Source organism: Geospiza fortis, unplaced genomic scaffold, assembly GCF_000277835.1.
Source record: "Geospiza fortis unplaced genomic scaffold, GeoFor_1.0 scaffold236, whole genome shotgun sequence".
In the NCBI taxonomy this organism is placed as follows: domain Eukaryota; kingdom Metazoa; phylum Chordata; class Aves; order Passeriformes; family Thraupidae; genus Geospiza; species Geospiza fortis.
This window is the reverse complement of record NW_005054568.1, coordinates 491,717-509,791: the sequence shown is the minus strand read 5'-3', so window position 1 is coordinate 509,791 and position 18,075 is coordinate 491,717. Positions and strand designations below refer to the sequence as shown.

General features: G+C 53.4%; 2 protein-coding genes across 2 annotated transcripts in view; both read left to right on the top strand.

The window, feature by feature from the left end:
* The window catches only part of ALMS1 (ALMS1 centrosome and basal body associated protein), a 24,181-nt gene extending 12,643 nt beyond the window's left edge, over positions 1–11,538 (top strand). Inside the window, exons 8-14 of the mRNA XM_031064200.1 lie at positions 9–124; positions 358–362; positions 3,765–4,005; positions 4,487–4,703; positions 4,937–5,000; positions 7,507–7,606; positions 11,114–11,538. Coding sequence (XP_030920060.1) covers positions 9–124; positions 358–362; positions 3,765–4,005; positions 4,487–4,703; positions 4,937–5,000; positions 7,507–7,606; positions 11,114–11,158 — 788 coding nt within the window. The 3' untranslated portion in view covers positions 11,159–11,538. The remainder of the gene's footprint in view (positions 1–8; positions 125–357; positions 363–3,764; positions 4,006–4,486; positions 4,704–4,936; positions 5,001–7,506; positions 7,607–11,113) is intronic.
* A 2,233-nt stretch (positions 11,539–13,771) lies between these two features.
* Positions 13,772–18,075, top strand: part of ADAM33 (ADAM metallopeptidase domain 33) — a 42,336-nt gene continuing 38,032 nt past the window's right edge. Inside the window, 1 exon segment of the mRNA XM_014310681.2 lies at positions 13,772–13,793. Within this exon segment, the coding sequence (XP_014166156.2) occupies positions 13,772–13,793 (22 nt within the window).

The following is an 18,075-nucleotide window of genomic DNA, read 5'->3' as shown; positions in this document are numbered from 1 at the left end:
GGGGCCCGGCCAGCAGCTGTGGGAGCCCCCGGGGCAGGGCCAGGGCACAGCCTGGCAGCAGCCCCGGGCACCGCCGGGCAGGCTCCTGACAGACACACGGACCAGGAGGGGCAGGCTGCACTTCAGGGCTGGGGACACCCGGGGCAGGGCTGGGGACACCTGGGACAGGGCTGGGGGCAGCCGGGGCAGGGCCAGGGACAGCCAGGGCTGTGTCCCAGTCCTTGGTGGTGGTGCACACACCCTGTCCCAAGAGCATCCTGTGCCAGGGGGCAGGAGCCACGAGAGCACAGCACACACACTGATCTATGGACAGACAACGCTTCAAGTAATTACAGTTGAAAAGTGCTGTGTTTATTACAGCACTGGGTACAAGGGGGATAATTTCTAAAGGTATGTGTGCTCTTGAGAGGCTAAACTTCCTTTTGTCCCTTAACCTGTTGCACATGCATTAAGCTTTGCAATAGGTTTATGCATATTTATTTATTTCAATTAGTTCTGATCAGTTCTTGTGCAGAGAGCTCTCTGGTTGTCCATCCATCTCCTGTAGCTTTAGTTTTGGTTTGCTTCTTGTTTTAAGGTCTGAGGCCCCTCATATTTTCTTCTAGCTTGGAAGTTCACACTCTCTTCACCTTGTTTGAGGCAGCTTTGTGAGCTGCAGGCTGTTGCAAGCACAGGATTTTTACGAGCACAGCAAATGGACAGACTGTACAGACTAAAAAATTCAAAGCAGCACACTTCACCTAAATCTGAAATGGGCTTCTGACCTCAGTTAATTCCTAACCTCATGTCTCAACACACACAGAGCGCGGGAGGGTCCAGGCATGGAGCTCCAACATCCTTTATTTCAGACAACGCTGAAGGGCTCCAGGGGCCAGAGACAAACACAAAGGAGGGTGTAAATACAGGAGGAGGGAATCAGGGATCCAGTGGTCTGAGGGCTCAGGGGTGGTACTCAGGGAAGGGACTGACAGTGTTGCAGGCTGGTAGAAATGCTGCAGCCTTTCTCGAGGTGTCTCCAATAGCAGCTCAGAGTAAGGCCACCAGAACAGCCATTTCAGGTCCATGCACACACCCACCACAGATAGCTGGGCAGAGGAAGCACAGGAAGGGTCTTTGCATGGTGTATTCCAGAGAAGGCTTATTTCAAAGCATGCCAAGGGATCAGGAACAAAGACAAAACCATGGGGTGTGCACAGGTTCGGGTATGGGGTCAGTGACCTGAGGGCACAGGGGTGGGCAAAGGGCAGCAGCCTGTAGGGGGGTGAGTACATGGGGTGGGCAGGGTCAGCTGGCCCGTGGGGGAGGCAATCTGATGTGGACTGGCAGGAGTGCTCAGAGCACCATGGCTCTATCAGGACAAAAGCTCAGTTGGCTTTAAACTGAAAGAAAGTAGGTTTAGATTAGAGATTGGTAAGAAATTCTTGGCTACTAAAATCATTAAAATCATCAACACATTAAGAAAGAGCACTTGTGAAGCCTTGAAGGGATCTAGTAGCATTCATGCCAGCAGGCACGAGCTGCAGGACTGTGTTTTTAATTCTTCTTTGTGTTGTTCTGATGAAGGATGAAGCTGGGAGGGTGTTGTGGTCCGTAGTGGTGGTGGGGGCAACCTTCCCTGAGAGTCTTGTGCCAAGGGGTGGGAGCCATGAGAGCACAGCACACACAGGCAGACAGACAGACAGACAGACAGACACACACATGAAGCAGCTTAACAGTGAAGACACAGGAGGGTCCAGGTGTGGAGTTTCAACAAGAGTTTATTGAGGTCTAACACAGAAGGGGTTCAGGGGCCAAAGACACAAACTAAGGAGGGTCCAGGGTATAAATCCAGGGAAGGGACCAATAGGGAATGCCAGGGTGGATGGGCAGGGTTACACAAACCAATGGGAACACAGGGAAGGGAGAACTCTCTAGAACATGAACATATAGGGAAAAAGGGGTAGGGAAGGCCAGCAGGCCAGTGGGCAGATCAGAACCGGATAAACTGACGCAGAGCTGCAGAGCACCGTGGGGGAAGCCTCCTTGCTCTCCCTGAGCTGTGAGGAGTGCCCAGAGCCTGGGGTGCATCTCTCCAGGGCATTGCCACTGCCCGCTCCCTGGTGGGCTCATGGGTCTCCACAGAGCTGACCCTGCCACAGCCTCCTCCTACTGGGATTTCATGGGAGTTCAGCCCAACCCTGCCGGGGGATTGCAGTGCTGGCTTCTGCTGGCATTTTCAGCCATGAACCAGCTGTTACAGCAGGAAATGCACTCATTAGGGAGGAATAAACAAGGTGGAGAGGTGGCAATCCTGTAGGTGCTTAACATGAACTTCTGAGACACAAAAGGTGCTGTTAAACTCTCAGTGCCGGTCACCAACTTGTCCTTAATGTCTCCTGCCCTGAGGCTTCCCAGGAGATTTTTCCAGAGCACTTGGGTGAAAACTGGGAAGAACTCGACTGGTTTTGAGAGTTGCATTTTTAGGCTGCTGGTGGAGTCTCCTGACGTTTTCATTTATTTTTTTTGTCTCTTAAATTCTTCACAACATCACAATTAAATGTTTAAAAATATTTCCCTTACTCATCACTGTTGTTGTTGTGGGGACTGATCATTCTCTCTCATAAGGGTTTAATTTAGAAAATTCAGAATATCTGCTCAGAATCCCAGCTGATGTATTCACATCACTGTGTGTGTAAACTGTGAGTAACTGAATTCCTGGAGACACGTTGAGCATTTGGGAGATGGAAAGCATTTGATCTTCCAAAACATGGATGAAGAGCCACAGGGCTTAGGCCAGCAGAAAGGCTCCTTAGAAGTGTGTGATTGCTGGTAAATGACTGCTCTTTCCATGGAGGGAAACGTGGAAAATGAAACCTGGGCCTTTCAAAAGTGGTGTTTGGTAAAGACTTGCTGGGCAAGGAATTCTCTTGAACCTGCCCAAGGTGTTTCCTACAGAAATTCCCCTGGAATTCAGCTGCAGTGGGGAGTTGCTGCAGTGCTGGCACTGGCTGGGTTTAGCTGCAAACCTGCACCTGGTTTAACCCCAGGTGCACCTGAACCCCTGGTCCTTCCCTCCTGAGGGGTGTGGGACAGGATGGGAGGCTGAGAGTGGGGAAACCACTGGATTGGGATAGAGACAGGATAGCAGGGAAAGGAAAAGCCACATGAGCACACACAGACAGGGAATTCATTCTCCACTTGCAGAATGCTGGAGTGGGTGGGGTTGGGAGGGACCTTAAATCCCCCCCAGTGCCACCCCTGCCATGGCAGGGACACCTCCCACTGTCCCAGGTGCTCCCAGTGTCCAGCCTGGCCTGGGCACTGCCAGGGATCCAGGGGCAGCCCCAGCTGCTCTGGGAATTCCAGCCCAGCCCCTGCCCACCCTGCCAGGGAACAATTCCTAATTCCCCATATCTGGTGTAAACCTGCCCTCCTTCAGCTTCAGACTCTTTCTCCTTGTCCCAGGTCCCTCTGCAGCCTCCTTGGAACCCCCTGTAGGCACTGGAGGGACCCTGGAGGGCCCCTGCCCACTTTCCCCTCCCCAGGAGAGCTCCATTGTGCCTGCTGTGAGCTGGGAGGTCAAAGCACCATCGTTCCAAGTGTTCCCCTTCCTCTTCACTCAGCTCTTGTCTCCTGACTGTGATCTGGGATGCCCCTTGGGTCAGCTGGCATCACCTCTCCTGGCTGTGTCCCCTCATTCCTGCAGGAATAAAGGACCATGGATTGGATGGACAACAGGCACAGGAATTGCCTCAATTCTTCTTTCTCTCCCGTGCTCTTTTAACAGGGACGCCGTGGCTCATCCCAGCAGAGGACTTGGAATGTGAATCAAGGAAAGAAAACCAGCGCAGTGCCTGCCCTGGCCCCGGGCCGGCCTGGTTTGAGCCCTGGAGCAGCACAAAGCCCTGGAGAGAGCCCCTGAGGGAGAAGAACTGGGAGGAGCAGCCCAGGCGGGGCCAGGGGGCAGTGACAGCCCCGGGGGCTGGCAGGGCGCTGGGGCAGCCCCTGGGCAAGCTCACGCTGCAGGTGAGGCACCCTGACCCAGGCCCTGCTGGGACACATCCTGGACTGCTCTGGCTTTCCCCAGGATCCTGCCCCAGCTTATTTCCCCACTATTTGACTTGGTCTGGTGTTACAGGGGTTAAACCCCTTGGCTTCAGGAGCCAGGGGGATGTAGCTGACAGAACGCCCCACCACACTTGTTTCCACACAGAAACAGTACTGAGGCGTACATAGTGTGAGATCAAAATGAGTTTTTATTATTTTTTCTTATTATTTTGGGGTTTTTTTTCCTTTCTGGCCAGTTTATTTCCACGTTGTTAAAGCAGAGGCTCAGAGGCTGCTGGCCTCCGAGCACCTACCCAGCCTGAAGCACAGGAGTTTTATATTACACCCAATATTGTGAGGGGATTTTTTCCATGCTCTGGGGTTGCTGGTGGGTGTTCTGGGTCTCCCCCGCAGCTGCCAGCCCCAGTGTGGCCAGCAGGGTGTGGTTGTGTCCCCTCAGGAGGCGCTGGCCCTGCACCGCCCCGACTTCATCTCGCGCTCGGGGCAGCGCCTGCGGCACCTGCGGCTGCTGCGCGAGGAGAGGAGGCTGCACAGGTGCCTGAGGGAGCAGCTGCTGACAGCCCAGGGGGAAACCCTGCTGCCAGCCCAGCAGCTGTTGCAGCCTGCAAGGAGGAGAAAAGACTGCAGGACTGCAAATCACCTGGTGTCCAACCGAGGTACGTCAGGGCTCTGCTTTGAATTCTTTGGTTTCATGAACCCCACGTTATGCTTCAGGGTGTATTTATTTACTTTGTATTTCTCCTAAAGCCATTACAGTTATTTTAGCCTCTTGTCTGTAAGATCTTGTAAAGAGTTTTTTGTAAGAACTTCTATAAAACTGACAAAGGACTCAGATTGTTGCTGTAACAAACTCATTCATCGTTCCCTTCTCTCAAAATTTTCTGTTCAGGTTTCCTGATGAGAGAAAAAAGAAGAGCAATTCCCAAGCATGAAATGGTTCAAAGATCCAAAAGGTAAAGTTCAGGGAATTTGACTTCAGGTGGATCAGTGCCCTGGGTAGGGAAGAGCTCTGAATCCTGTCTGCAGTCAAAGAACTGAGTGTGCAAATAATTCAGCTTTTTCAGTGAAAAACGCAGGTGCCTTATCAGAGGGAGAAATGTCCTACTTGGAAGTTGCAAGAAACAAAATCATTTTGGAAAATAATTTCTGTAGCTAGACCTAGGATTCTGCTGCAGTGTCAGCCATCCACAGCAGACTGGGTCCCACTTGGAGAGGGAATGGGCTGGGGGACACTGGAGCATCTGAGGAAGCTCACAAATTACCAAAGTGGGTAATTGGGCCAGCAGCGAGGCAGCATTGCCCCAAAGGAAGAGGCTTTCCATAGAAATAATCACCCCAAGGGAACGCAGAGACTTTCACCCTTGGAGAAAGCACCTCAGGGTAGGGTTTGTGTTATTTCTGACTGCAGTAATTCATCTCTGCAGTGCCCAGCACACTCCATGGACTTACCCTTGAACAGCTGTGCTGCAGAGGGGCCGTGGGAAGGGATGGTGAAAAATGGGAGTTCACTGCTGCTCAGTTTTGCTGTGAATGGGATGAGAGGTGCTGGGCCAGGACCAGCAGAGGAGGCAGAGCCTGAAATAGTCCCAGGTTGGTGGGATGAGGCCTGAGCAGCCTGGTCCAGCCTTGGAATTAACCCTGCTTTGAGCAGGAGCTTGGTGGCCTCCAGAGGTTTCTGCCAGCCTCGGTTTCCCTGTGATTCCACCAAACCCCTGCTGCAATACACAATGTATGAAATAAACCCCTTGGTCATTTGTAATGACTTCAGTGATTTTTCATGATCCATTTTAATGATTTTTAGCATTTAGGAGTATTCTTAGGGTGTCTGGGGAAGGTGTCCCTGCCCATGGCAGGGGTGGCACTGGGTGGGCTTGGAGGTTCCTTCCAACCCAAACCATTCCAGGATTGAAGGAAAACTTGGGGAAGCATCAGCACAGGAGAAGACAAAGCAGGGCAACACTACTGAAAGCACTGGAATTCTGGAAATGCCTGGAAAGCTTCAGTGAGGTGACTGCTGTGCTGAACTCCTGCCATGGCTGGAGGGACGTGGGGGGGACACTGAGCTCCAGCTGGGGCACCAGGGCAGGGCAGAGCTACAGGTGCTGCTCAGGGGAGGAGCTGGGGCGGGAGAGGGGCATCCCAGGGGCAGGAGAGGGGTCCCGGGGCAGGAGAGGGGCAGTTCCAGGGGTAGCAGAGCTATCCCAGGGGTAGCAGAGCTATCCCAGGGGTAGCAGAGCTATCCCAGGGGTAGCAGAGCTATCCCAGGGGTAGCAGAGCTATCCCAGGGGTAGCAGAGCTATCCCAGGGGTAGCAGAGCTATCCCAGGGGTAGCAGAGCTATCCCAGGGGTAGCAGAGCTATCCCAGGGGTAGCAGAGCTATCCCAGGGGTAGCAGAGCTATCCCAGGGGTAGCAGAGCTATCCCAGGGGTAGCAGAGCTATCCCAGGGGTAGCAGAGCTATCCCAGGGGTAGCAGAGCTATCCCAGGGGTAGCAGAGCTATCCCAGGGGTAGCAGAGCTATCCCAGGGGTAGCAGAGCTATCCCAGGGGTAGCAGAGCTATCCCAGGGGTAGCAGAGCTATCCCAGGGGTAGCAGAGCTATCCCAGGGGTAGCAGAGCTATCCCAGGGGTAGCAGAGCTATCCCAGGGGTAGCAGAGCTATCCCAGGGGTAGCAGAGCTATCCCAGGGGTAGCAGAGCTATCCCAGGGGTAGCAGAGCTATCCCAGGGGTAGCAGAGCTATCCCAGGGGTAGCAGAGCTATCCCAGGGGTAGCAGAGCTATCCCAGGGGTAGCAGAGCTATCTCAGGGGTAGCAGAGCCATCCCAGGGGCAGGAATTGCCAGGCTCAGTGCTGCTGGGGACTGCACAGTGGGACAGCAGCAAACTGCAAACACATTTGTCAGAGATGTGCTTGGCCAGCAGCCCTTAGGGATGTGGGGAGAAAGCAGAGGATGTGTGTGGCAATAAAGCAGACAGGACTCAGTTTCTTCATGCAGGCAGAATAAAGCTCATATTACAATAAAAAAATAAATAAGCAAATATAAAAATATAAAAATGATAAATAGTATAAATATAGAAATAAATATACATAAATAAAGCTCATATTTACACAGTTTTAAAAAACATTGTGTTAGACTCTTAATTGGTTAGTAACCTTCTTAACACTCAGCCTATTGGTCAGAAGGTGCTTGTGTGTGTGTATGTGTTAATGCTTTTATTCTTCAGGTGTTTTTTCTTTGTAGATTCTCATAGGACAGATCTTTTGTTACTACTTTTTTCTTTACAAGAATAAGTTGTTATGCAAACTTGATTCTCATTATACATTTTTTTCACATAAGAACTTACAAGCTGGCTACTAGGGGCTTTTCTTTTATATTTCACCTTGTGTACGTGTGCAGCAGCTGTGGCTTTTAGTGTCAGGCAGGTTCAAATCTGTGGTTTTGCCTTTGCTGTCCCGTTAGGATGTACGAGCAGCTCCCCGAGGTGAGGAGGAAGAGGGAGGAGGAGCAGAGGAGGCAGGAGTACAGCTCCTACCGCCTGCGGGCTCAGCTCTACAAAACTGTGAGTGCAGCACCCCCTGGGCTCAGTGGGGATGGACAAAGACACCTGTTCTTCATGCAGAATAGCCAAACCTCTCTTCACATGGCTCATATTTTATTATATTCATATATATAATAAAATATATATTACATATATATACTAGATATATTTTATATAATAAAATATATACATTTTATATATTTATATAACATATATATTTTATATAGTAAATATAGATTATAAATATATATAATATAAATATAATATTTAAAGTATGTGTTATATTTCTATTATATATATTTCATATATAATGATACATTATTTTATATAATAATATAATACATATTATGTATTCTATCATAGAATTATATTCATATTTATATGGTTATCAGAGGGCACCATGCGGGAATCTAACGGGTCAGCAGTTCAGTGAAACTCAGCTCACTGGCTGGCAATGGCTGGTGTAGGTGTCCATCCAACCTTTCTCTTTCCAGCTGTGTTCACATTCTTGTCTCCTGGGGAGGGAACGGTTCACAGGGGTGGAACTTGCCTCCTCACAAGTGTGAACTGTCTTCTCACAAGAATAGATTATTTTGTTAACTGATTGTCACTATTACAATTCCTATCTCACAGTTACCAGGCCTGCTTTTATAAGGGTTTTTGATAAGGTTTTACCTATATGTGACACCCCTCCCCTCTGGAGCACCAAGTTCCTCAGGGGGTGCCAGACACAGGGATCTGCTGAGGGCTGTCTGTTTGAAAAGCCAGGTGTGTGCTGAGGAAGGCAGGAGCCTCCCCTGAAATGGAAAATGCAAAACCCCCTTCCTCTGAATTATTGTAATTTTGAAATTAAGGGGCTCTCAGGCAAAGATATGGGAGCAGGAATAACAGTTCTTTACTAGGAATATTAAAAATACAAATGCAGTAGTACAAAACAACCCTGCCAGAGCCAGACCATGCCTTGCCCCCCTGTGTGTCAGGGGTGGCACAGCCCCATCCCATGGGGGCTCAGCCCTCCTGCAGTGCCAGCTGTGCTGCTGCTGGAGCAGGGATCCTGCACAAGGGGGGAGTTTTCCTCTGCAGCTCCAGGGCTGCTGCAGATGGGCCTGGGCTCCCTCTGGCAATGCAGGGCAGCAGAAAGCTGCTCCTCTGGCAATGCAGGGGGCAAAGGCTGCTGTGCTGCTCCAGGCTCAGATTGGATCCAGGTAGGAATGCTTGGCTCCTCCCCTGGGCGCAGCATCTCCCCATGGGATGCTGGAATTGGATCAGCCCTGCAGGGACACTCAGTGGCCATGGACAGCAGATAATTAATGATTAATGGCCCATGGACAGCAGAGATCTCCTGCAGGGAGGATTGGCTGTGGAAGAGATAACAAAAACTGCCCCATGAACAGCAGATCCCTGCCCCAGCTCTGACAGGTGGCAATAGAATACACACTGATCTTGCAGCCCAGGACAGGAGGGAAGAGCTGGGCTTTGCCCAGAGGACAGACTGCAGCTGTGGCTGTCCCTCCTGGCCGTGCTTTAGGGACAGGCTGTGCCTGGATCCCTTCAGGGAAAGGCCTGCAAGGGGCTGGAAACAAATCTGGGCTCCCCTTTCCACCCCACACCTTCCTGTGCCATGGCAAGGAAGAGGCAGAACAGGCCAGAAGCAAAAATCAGATTTTGGAGCCATTTTGTCAGGGTGTAAGTGGTTCTTCCATGTGCACATCCATGGAGGGGCTGGCCCTAAACCCGCCCACGTGCCCCAGCTCTGACAGGTGGGATGCACACCCCCAGGCACACCTCACAACCCAGGGCACTGCAGTCCAGCTGCTGGGGCTGCCCAGGTGTGTTCCATTCATCAGCCAAGCTCTGCTACTCCTTTCCTTTCCCAAAATCCTGCCATTCCATGGAAAAATGGCTCAGAAGGTGGTGAAATGATACAAACAAGGGCTTGTGCAGGGCCTGGGGTGGAACAGAGGGGTCTTGGAGCACATCCCAGGAAGGACAAGAGTCCTTGAGGCTGCTGGGTTTGCTCTCCTGTGCCCTGGCTGTGGGTGGGTTTGGCTCAGGGAATTCCCAGCCAAGCCTAGCAAAGCCTGGAGTCACCTTTAGTTTATCCAGGCTGGAGTTGCAGTCCTGGTGGAGGGTTACCTGTGAGGGTTCCAGCAGTTTCTGTTTGCCCAGCCCTGGCCCTGCTCAGCCGGGACCCCTGGCTGGGAAGCTGTGGGATAAACCAGTCCCTGAGCATGGACAGGCACTGAAACTGAAACTGGCCCTTTCTTTAAACTCTGGCTCTTAAACTTGCACTCCAGTTTTAGTGTTAAACTCCTGGAGTATTCCAGAGCTGGAGTAACAGGCTTGGCTGTTTGTTGGGAACAGCAGTCATTGGATTTTGGAAGTCAGCACTTGTAATGTGTTCTGTAAAACATCTTCCTACTCTAATTTGGGGAATTTACCACTGGAAAGACTTTAATTTGTTGCTATACTTGGGCAGGGTATTTTCAGGACATTTTTTTTCTCTGGTCTGAGAATTCCAGATGCTGGTACAGTAAAGTTTGAGGAATTCATGAGTTCTGGCAGTCACTGACTTGGAGTGGCAGAGTGGGCTGGAAGCAGGGAGGAAATAGGATCAGAACTTTTGCACATAAACACGGGTTTGATTGGAAGGGAGGTGATGATTCATGGCAGTAAATAACTGCAGTGCTTTAGTTCTCCCTGCTGGTGCAAGAGCTGCTGTAAATCAGGGAATGGGTTGGTGAGGATGGGCTGAGAGCACCAGCCTCTGAGTGAGGCTCATTGTGCCTGAAAAACCAACCACGGATCTTGTGGAATGGCTCCAAAAATGAGATCTGGTCCCAAGGCATTTCTGTGGCAGTTAGGGGCAGCTCACTGAGGGGAAAAGAGAATAATGAGAAGTTTTCTTGGCAGTGAGTGAGGGGGAAACACACTGGGCCCACCCAGAACTGGAGCCTGCACGGGCATTCTTAACCTGTGAAATTGTTCAATACTTCTCTTTGTTAGGATAGCAAAGTTATTTTTATCACAGGGTGCACGTGGATCGGGGCTGATGCTCTGTCCCAGCAGCCCTTTGCTTCTGTGCTTTCAATTTCAAATAGAGCAGAAAATCCTCCCAGTCAGATCAGGGGACAGGGAGTGCCCTGGAATTTCGCACTCTCTAGTGGGGACAGACTGATCTGATGGCAGCAGCAGTCAGAACTTTCAGCCCCACTGAAGCAGAAGTGAATTTTCTGAGCTCATCAGATGCAGGTTTGTTCCAATGCTGAGGCTCTTCCACGAGGGGGAGCGAGTCTGTGATCCCCGTGAATGGGAGAGAGCTCCTGGAAGGAGCAGCAGCTCATGGGCATTCCCCCTGTGGGATTCCATAGCCGTCTGTGCAGAGAACTGTGCTCGGCATTTGCAGTGTTCAGAACACTGAACTCACCCGTGTCCCTCTGTTTTTCCCTCGGAGCGCAGAGAACTGTGCTCGGCATTTGCAGTGTTCAGAGCGCTGAACTCACCCCTGTCCCTCTGTTTTTCCCTCAGAAGATCACCAGCCGTGTCCTGGGGAAGAAGGTGTCCTGGAGCTGACCTCAGCCAGCCTGGGCTGAGCACACACAGCCCTGGCACAGGGAGAAGGCACTAAATGCTTCTGCAGCCCCACTTTGTGCTCTTGGCTCCCTTCTGTGCTCACCGGTCCTGCCCTACGTGAGAATCAGGGATTGGGGGGAGTGTCAGGGGTTTAAATAAATAGCTGGGGTTTTGTAGTGGTGGTAGGCACTTCCAGAGGAAACACAGTGTGGAAAAACTTGGTTGATAACATATTTATAACTCCCTGATTGGAATAGCAGTTTTATATATTTATTTTCAATAGGTTTTAACAAGGATTTTTAAACTTTTTAAAATTCACATCTTAATGTAGAAAATTCACTTGTTATGTTTTGTACTTCAATAAAACAGCTGAGTTGTAATAACTGCTGCAGCTGTGTTTGTGTAGGGCCCAGGAGGGGCTGAGCAGAGACACTTCTGGTGGTGCTGGTGGGAGCTTTTAGGGCATTCGTGGGAGAATCCCTTTTTTATTTGATGCTTTGTCCCTGGCTGTGCCCTGGGCCTGCATCACTGAAAGGATGCAGGGCAGAGAGGAGGTTTATGAAATGCTCAAGTCTCAGTTCATAGGATGGATAAACAGGAAAAGACATCTGAGGAAAACAGAGTGGGTGTGAGCTGTGGCTTCCTATGCTCTCTCTGCCTCAGATGTTTGTGGCAATTCAGCCCAAAACAGCTGGGAGGGAACACCCACTGCTGGGAGGGCTGGGCACCCCTGGAGGTGGAAGGCTCTGGAGAGACCCTGCAGGGCCTGGAGGGGCTGCAGGAGAGCTGGAGAGGGACTGGGGACAAGGCCTGCAGGGACAGGAGCCAGGGAATGGCTCCCACTGGGAAAGGGGAGATTGGGCTGGCATCTTGGCAAGGAATTCCTGGCTGGGCTGGAATTCCCAGATTTGCTGGGGCTGCCCCTGGATCCCTGGCAGTGCCCAAGGCCAGGCTGGATCCACCTGGGACAGTGGGAGGTGTCCCTGCCATGGCAGGGTGGCACTGGGTGGGTTTGGGGTCCCTCCCCACCCAAACCATTCCAGGATTCCCTGATCTGGTCTGGTCTCAGAAGTGGAAGTGCAGATTACAGATAACACCATCCCATGGCTGGGATAAATCAGCTCACACTGTGGCTCCTCTTCTCAGGCCTTCCCACCTCCCAGGACCCAGTTTTACCTGTTTATCACAGCATCAGCCTGCTTTGGGATGGAGGGATCCAGTGCCACCCCCTGCCCTGTCCCACCTGGCCTGGAGCTGCAGTTTGCTCCTTCCACTGCCTTGGCATCAGGAGGGATGGAATTGCTGCCTTGCCTCTGGAATTCTGTTCTGGGGCTGGAAATGAGCTCTGTGTGAAGCAGAAGGTGCTGAGTGTTGTGAGATCAGTTGGGTTCTGAGACACACAGCACAGATTTGTTCCCTGCGAGAGGAGACTGGGGGCTGCTGGAGCCCCAGCGAGCTCCTGCCTCCCTTGGAGCTCATTCAAGGCCACTCAGCTCCTTATTTGTGCCTTTCAGCTTTCAGTGAGGAGGTGAAGGGAGCTGGAGGCCTTGTGCTCCAGAATCCCTCTGAGATCCAGCCCAGTGTTCCCCCAGCACTGCCAGGGCCCCCCGAGCCGTGTCCCCAGGTGCCACATCCACAGGGCTGTGCAGTCCCTCCAGGGATGGGGACTCCAGACCTGTGGGGGATGGAATTTCCCCCCGAGCTGCTGGTGGGGGTGTTCCCATCCCTCCTGCCCTGATGTGTCCCTGGGGATGCTCCTGGGCTGTTCCAGGGCTGTCCCTGCCCTCAGGTGGGTGCAGCTCCTGTGCATGCAGAGCTCCCTTTCCGTGTTTGCAGCTCTGGCAAGGAGCTGTTGACATTTGCAGCCACTGCTTCCAGCACACCAAACTGCTCTCCAAACGCTCAGGAAACTGTGCTTGTCTTGTGCTGGTTCCAGAGTGGAGTCATCCCCTCCAAATGCACTGCACACAGACTTCTGGGGTGAATCCTGCAGAGCTCTGGGAGGGGAACTGGGGCAGGACTGCTTTTTGTCAACACTCTTGGAGCAATTTGTGTTTCAGTTATTCAGAATTGCCCTTTGATCAGCAGCACCCCCAGGGATTGCTGTGTAGGACAGATGTGTGTCCACAGCCTGACCTGCAGCTGGGAAACCTCCTGGATCAGATGGAGAAGGAGGAAATGGAAAAGAGGTGCAAAAATCCACTTTTTGCTTTGAAATGTGCTTTATTTCAAAATGAGAGGCTTTTCTCCCTTCAGAAGCACCTTCCGTGTCTTCCTTTGTGGCCATTTCCACTCGTCCTTCCTTTGTGCTGTAAATTCCATCCGCAGGGAATCAGTCCTGACCCTCCTCCGTGGGGGCAGCCCTGTGGGGGCTCTTGGGGTCCTTCCCATGGAGAACCCATCTCCAGCTGCTTTGGGTGTTTCTGGAACCCCTCTCCAGCAGGTTTGGGTGTTTTTGGAATCTCTCCCATTGAGAACCCCTGTCCAGCAGGTTTGGGTGTTTTTGGAATCTCTCCCATTGAGAACCCCTGTCCAGCAGGTTTGGGTGTTTTTGGAATCTCTCCCATGGAGAACCCCTCTCCAGCAGGTTTGGGTGTTTTGGGAATTCCCCCTATGGAGAACCCATCTCTAGCAGGTTTGGGTGTTTTTGGGATCTCTCCCATGGAGAACCCCTGTCCAGCTGGTTTGGGTGTTTCTGGAACCCCTGCTATGGAGAACCCCTCTCCAGCAGGTTTGGGTATTTCTGGAACCCCTTTCCAGCAGGTCTGGGTGTTTTTGGAGCCCCTCTCCAGCAGGTTTGGGTGTTTCTGGAACCCCTCCCATGGAGACCCCTGTCCCATCAGGGGCTGAGGGCTTGGCTGGGTGTGTGGGACACGTTCTGGCGTTGCTGGGACCTGGAAGGGTTTCCATGGAAATGCCTTGCAGTGCTGGTGTGAAACACAGCTCGAGTGCCCCATTTCCTTGGCAAGGGAAGTTGCCAGCTCTGCAGTCCCTGTTGCTGTCCCTGTCCAGCCTGGCTGCCTGCTGGGGGCTCCTCCCAGGGTTTCTCCTGGCCCATTTGTTTTGTCACCGAGAGCCCCACGGGAAGGCTTTGGAGAGGAGAAGATGAAGGATTTGTGCCAAAGCAGGTGAGGAAACCTCTTCCACAATTCCAGGATGGTTGGGATTGCCAGGGACCTTAAAGACCATGCAGGCCCACCCCTGCACCGGCACCTGAAATTAGATGGGTTATGGATTATTATGGGCTTTATATCAGCCCTCCCCAAAGTCCATCTCATTTTTTCCATGAGTGCATCCTGGGCTATAATTCACTTTTCCTGAAACAATTCCCTGAGGAAGACATGACTTCCTGAGTGGCTGTTCCTTAGTGCAGATCCCACTTGAATCCAGTGGAGCAGATTTTAAAATATTGTTTCCTTTGTGCTGCCTCTGTGAGCCCCTGGCTGCTCCTGGGGCCAGCTGGAGTCAGGGCTGGGCCGGGGCAGGAATTCAGCCTGGGGCAGGAATCTGGCTGGAAATGGGAAAGGCCCGACTCTCACACGAGCAAGGTTTGCAAGTCAAGCTTTTAGTAATATTTTTCTCCCTACATCAGCAGATAAAGTGAATTCTGCTGCCAAATGGGACCCTGCGGGAGGGTGAGCGACCTCGGCGTGACAAATGGGAGCCAGGCTGATTAATGCTGCTGGAAGGAGCTCAGATTCCAGGGGGATGAGGCACTGGGGAGAGCCTGCCTGCCTTCCTGGGGAGCAGGGGCTTTTCAGACCACTCTCATTTTATTCCCGTGCCCACGTGCTGCTGCCCTGTTGCTTCACCAGAGGCTCCTTCCCAAAGCCGGAGAGATTGCAAGGTGTTCCCCCAGGCCGTGCTCTCCCCACCTGAGATGGGTTCAGAGCATCCCATGAACTGTCCTGGCTGCCTCCTGCCAGCCCTCCTGACTCCTCTGCTGAGCAGCCAGCCCTGACCTTCCTCCGGCCAGGGAGGAGCCCCTGCGACTGACCCAGGAGGGGACACAGCTGAGGAGTCCTGTGACACCGCTGTGAGCTGTCCCTGGGGTGGCACTGCTGGCACATCCGCTCTGGGGAGACCACCTGGCTCTGCCCGGTTTGTGTGAGCAGCACAGAGGGGTCTGACTGGAGAAGGGAATGGGGCCAGGGCAGGAACAGAGCTGGGAAGGGGCTGCAGAATCCCTGAGGAGCTGGGAAGGGGCTGCAGAATCCCTGAGGAGCTGGGAAGGGGCTGCAGAATCCCAAGGAGGCTCAGGGGCCCCTGTGGCTCTGCACAGCTCCTGCCAGGAGGGCACAGCCGGGGGGATTTGGGATCTTATCCCAGGGAACAGGGACAGGAGCAGAGGGAACGGCCTCAGGCTGGGCCATTGGACGTTGGTTGGATATTGGGGAAATTTCCTCATAGAAAAGGTGCTTGGCAGGGGCTGCCCAGGTGAGTCCCCATCCCTGGAGGTGTCCAGGAGGTGGCACTCAGAGCTCTGGGGACAAGGTGGGGATTGGGCACAGCTGGGACTTGGTGATCCTGGACGTCTTTTCCCACCCCAACAATCCCCTGATTCTGGGACTGTCACACCTGAGGGTCCCTTGCAGAGGGGCCTGGGCCAGGTGTGGGGTGATGGAGCGCCCGTGTCCGTGGCTGGGGACAGGGAGTGCCTGGGAGGGGGAGCAGCCTGCAGCCACAGCCCGGGGCCTCCCCTGTCCCAGGGCTGGGTGACCCCAGCTCTGGGTGACCCTGGGCTCAGGTGACCCCAGCACTCCCCACGTGCTGCCCCGGCCTCTCTCTGCAGCCCCGGGCTGGGTGCAGCTGCTGGCCACGCTGGTGACAGGGGACGGGGCCAGCGCCCGCTCCTGCCCACACAAAGGCATTTATAACTGCAGCAGCCCCAGCTGCTGCTGCCAGCCCAGGCAGGGCTGTCCCACAGCCTGGGACATTGCTGGGGGAAGCAGAGACTTCTGTCTGTGCCCTGTCTGTGCCCTGGGATCTGTCCCTGTCTGTGCCCTGGGATCTGTCCCTATTTGTGCCCTGTTTGTGTCCCTTTTTGTCCCTGTTTGTCCCCATTTGTGTCCCTGTCTGTCCCTGTCTGTGCCTGGGCTCTGTCCTGTCTGTGCCCTGGGATCTGTCCTGTCTGTTCCCTGGGGTTTGTCCTGTCTGTGCCCTGGGATCTGTCCCTGTCTGTGCCCTGGGATCTGTCCCTATTTGTGCCCTGTTTGTGTCCCTTTTTGTCCCTGTTTGTCCCCATTTGTGTCCCTGTCTGTCCCTGTCTGTGCCCTGGGATCTGTCCCTGTCTGCCCCTGTCTGTGCCCTGTCTGTGTCCCTGTTTGTCCCTGTTTGTCCCCGTTTGTGTCCCTGTCTGTCCCTGTCTGTGCCCTGGGATCTGTCCCTGTCTGTGCCCTGGGATCTGTCCCTATTTGTGCCCTGTTTGTTTCCCTTTTTGTCCCTGTTTGTCCCCATTTGTGTCCCTGTCTGTCCCTGTCTGTGCCCTGGGATCTGTCCCTGTCTGCCCCTGTCTGTGCCCTGTCTGTGTCCCTGTCTGTCCCTGTTTGTCCCTGTCTGTGTCCCTGTCTGTCCCTGTTTGTCCCTGTCTGTGCCAGGCTGCTGGTGCCCAGCCATACCCCTGGTTCCCACCACGCTCCCACATTCCCTCTGGCCAGGGATGGGTTTTGGAGCGTTTCTCCTCTCGTGTGTCCTCTCCTGGAGCTGGCAGGACCTGCAGGGTGGGATGAAGCTTCAGGGGGACCTGGGCTGTGCAGAGGGGCCCAGGAAAGGCAGAACTCCATGGAATCCCACCCAGTGCCACCCCTGCCGTGGCAGGGACACCTCCCACTGTCCCAGGGTGTCCCAGTGTCCAGCCTGGCCCTGGGCACTGCCAGGCATGCAGGGGCAGCCCCAGCTGCTCTGGGCACCTGTGCCAGCCCTCAGCCTCTCTCAGGGAGGAATTTCTCCCCCGAGGCTCCCGGGCTCGTGGTGGCAGGAGGGGCAGCTCAGCGCCACTGACCCTCCTGGGGAGGGCTGGGGGCCGCTGGGGCTCACGGTGCTGGGGAAGCCCTCCTGCCCTCCATGCAGATGTTTGCAGCTGCAGGGTGCACCCCAGGGCCCCCTCCCAGCACCCCAGGGCTCCGACTGCTTGCACAGCTCCGCTCTGTTTGTCCCTTGTGCCAGGAAACCCCAGGAAGGTCCCCTGTGCCCAGATGTCCCCTTGGGCCACAGGTCCCTGGAGTGCTCTGGGTAGGGGCCTGGCAGCTGCCCCCGTTTTCAGGGTAAATCATTTGCAAAGCTTTAATTACTACTGTTAATCAATATTGCTATTGGGATTTTAAACACGATTGATGAATCCTTGCCCTGAATGTGGCAGGGAGAGCTGGCTGGCCCCAGGGGGGCACCCCAAGGGGCTGGGAGTGTGTGCAGTGAGCATCCCCTCATCCCCGCACGCCCTGCTCCTCCTCCGATGGTTTGGGTTGATGGTGTCAATAAAACCCAGCCCTGGAAGTGTGCAGGGCCAGGCTGGAGCACCTGGGACAGTGGGAGCTGTCCCTGCCCATGGCAGGGGTGCCACTGGCTGGGCATTGAGGTCCCTCCCACTCAGACCACTCTGTGATTCTACAATTAATAGCATTTGTATTAATAGCATTAAAATTTTTATTCATAGCATTTATATTAATTAATATAAAATACTGAAGTTAATAATCAATATAATTAATATTAACAATAACAACTGTGGAGCAGATTGAGGGTCACAGAGCTGTCTCTGGGGTGGGGTATGTGGAGTTATTGAATTGCTTTAATCACTTTTCCCCCATCTCCTTGTGCAGGCAGCTGAGGGAACACCCCAGGCTTTCCTTGGGCAGGAGAGAGGGGGGAGGTGGTCGTGGGGATGGAGGGATGGATGGATGGATGGATGGATGGATGGATGA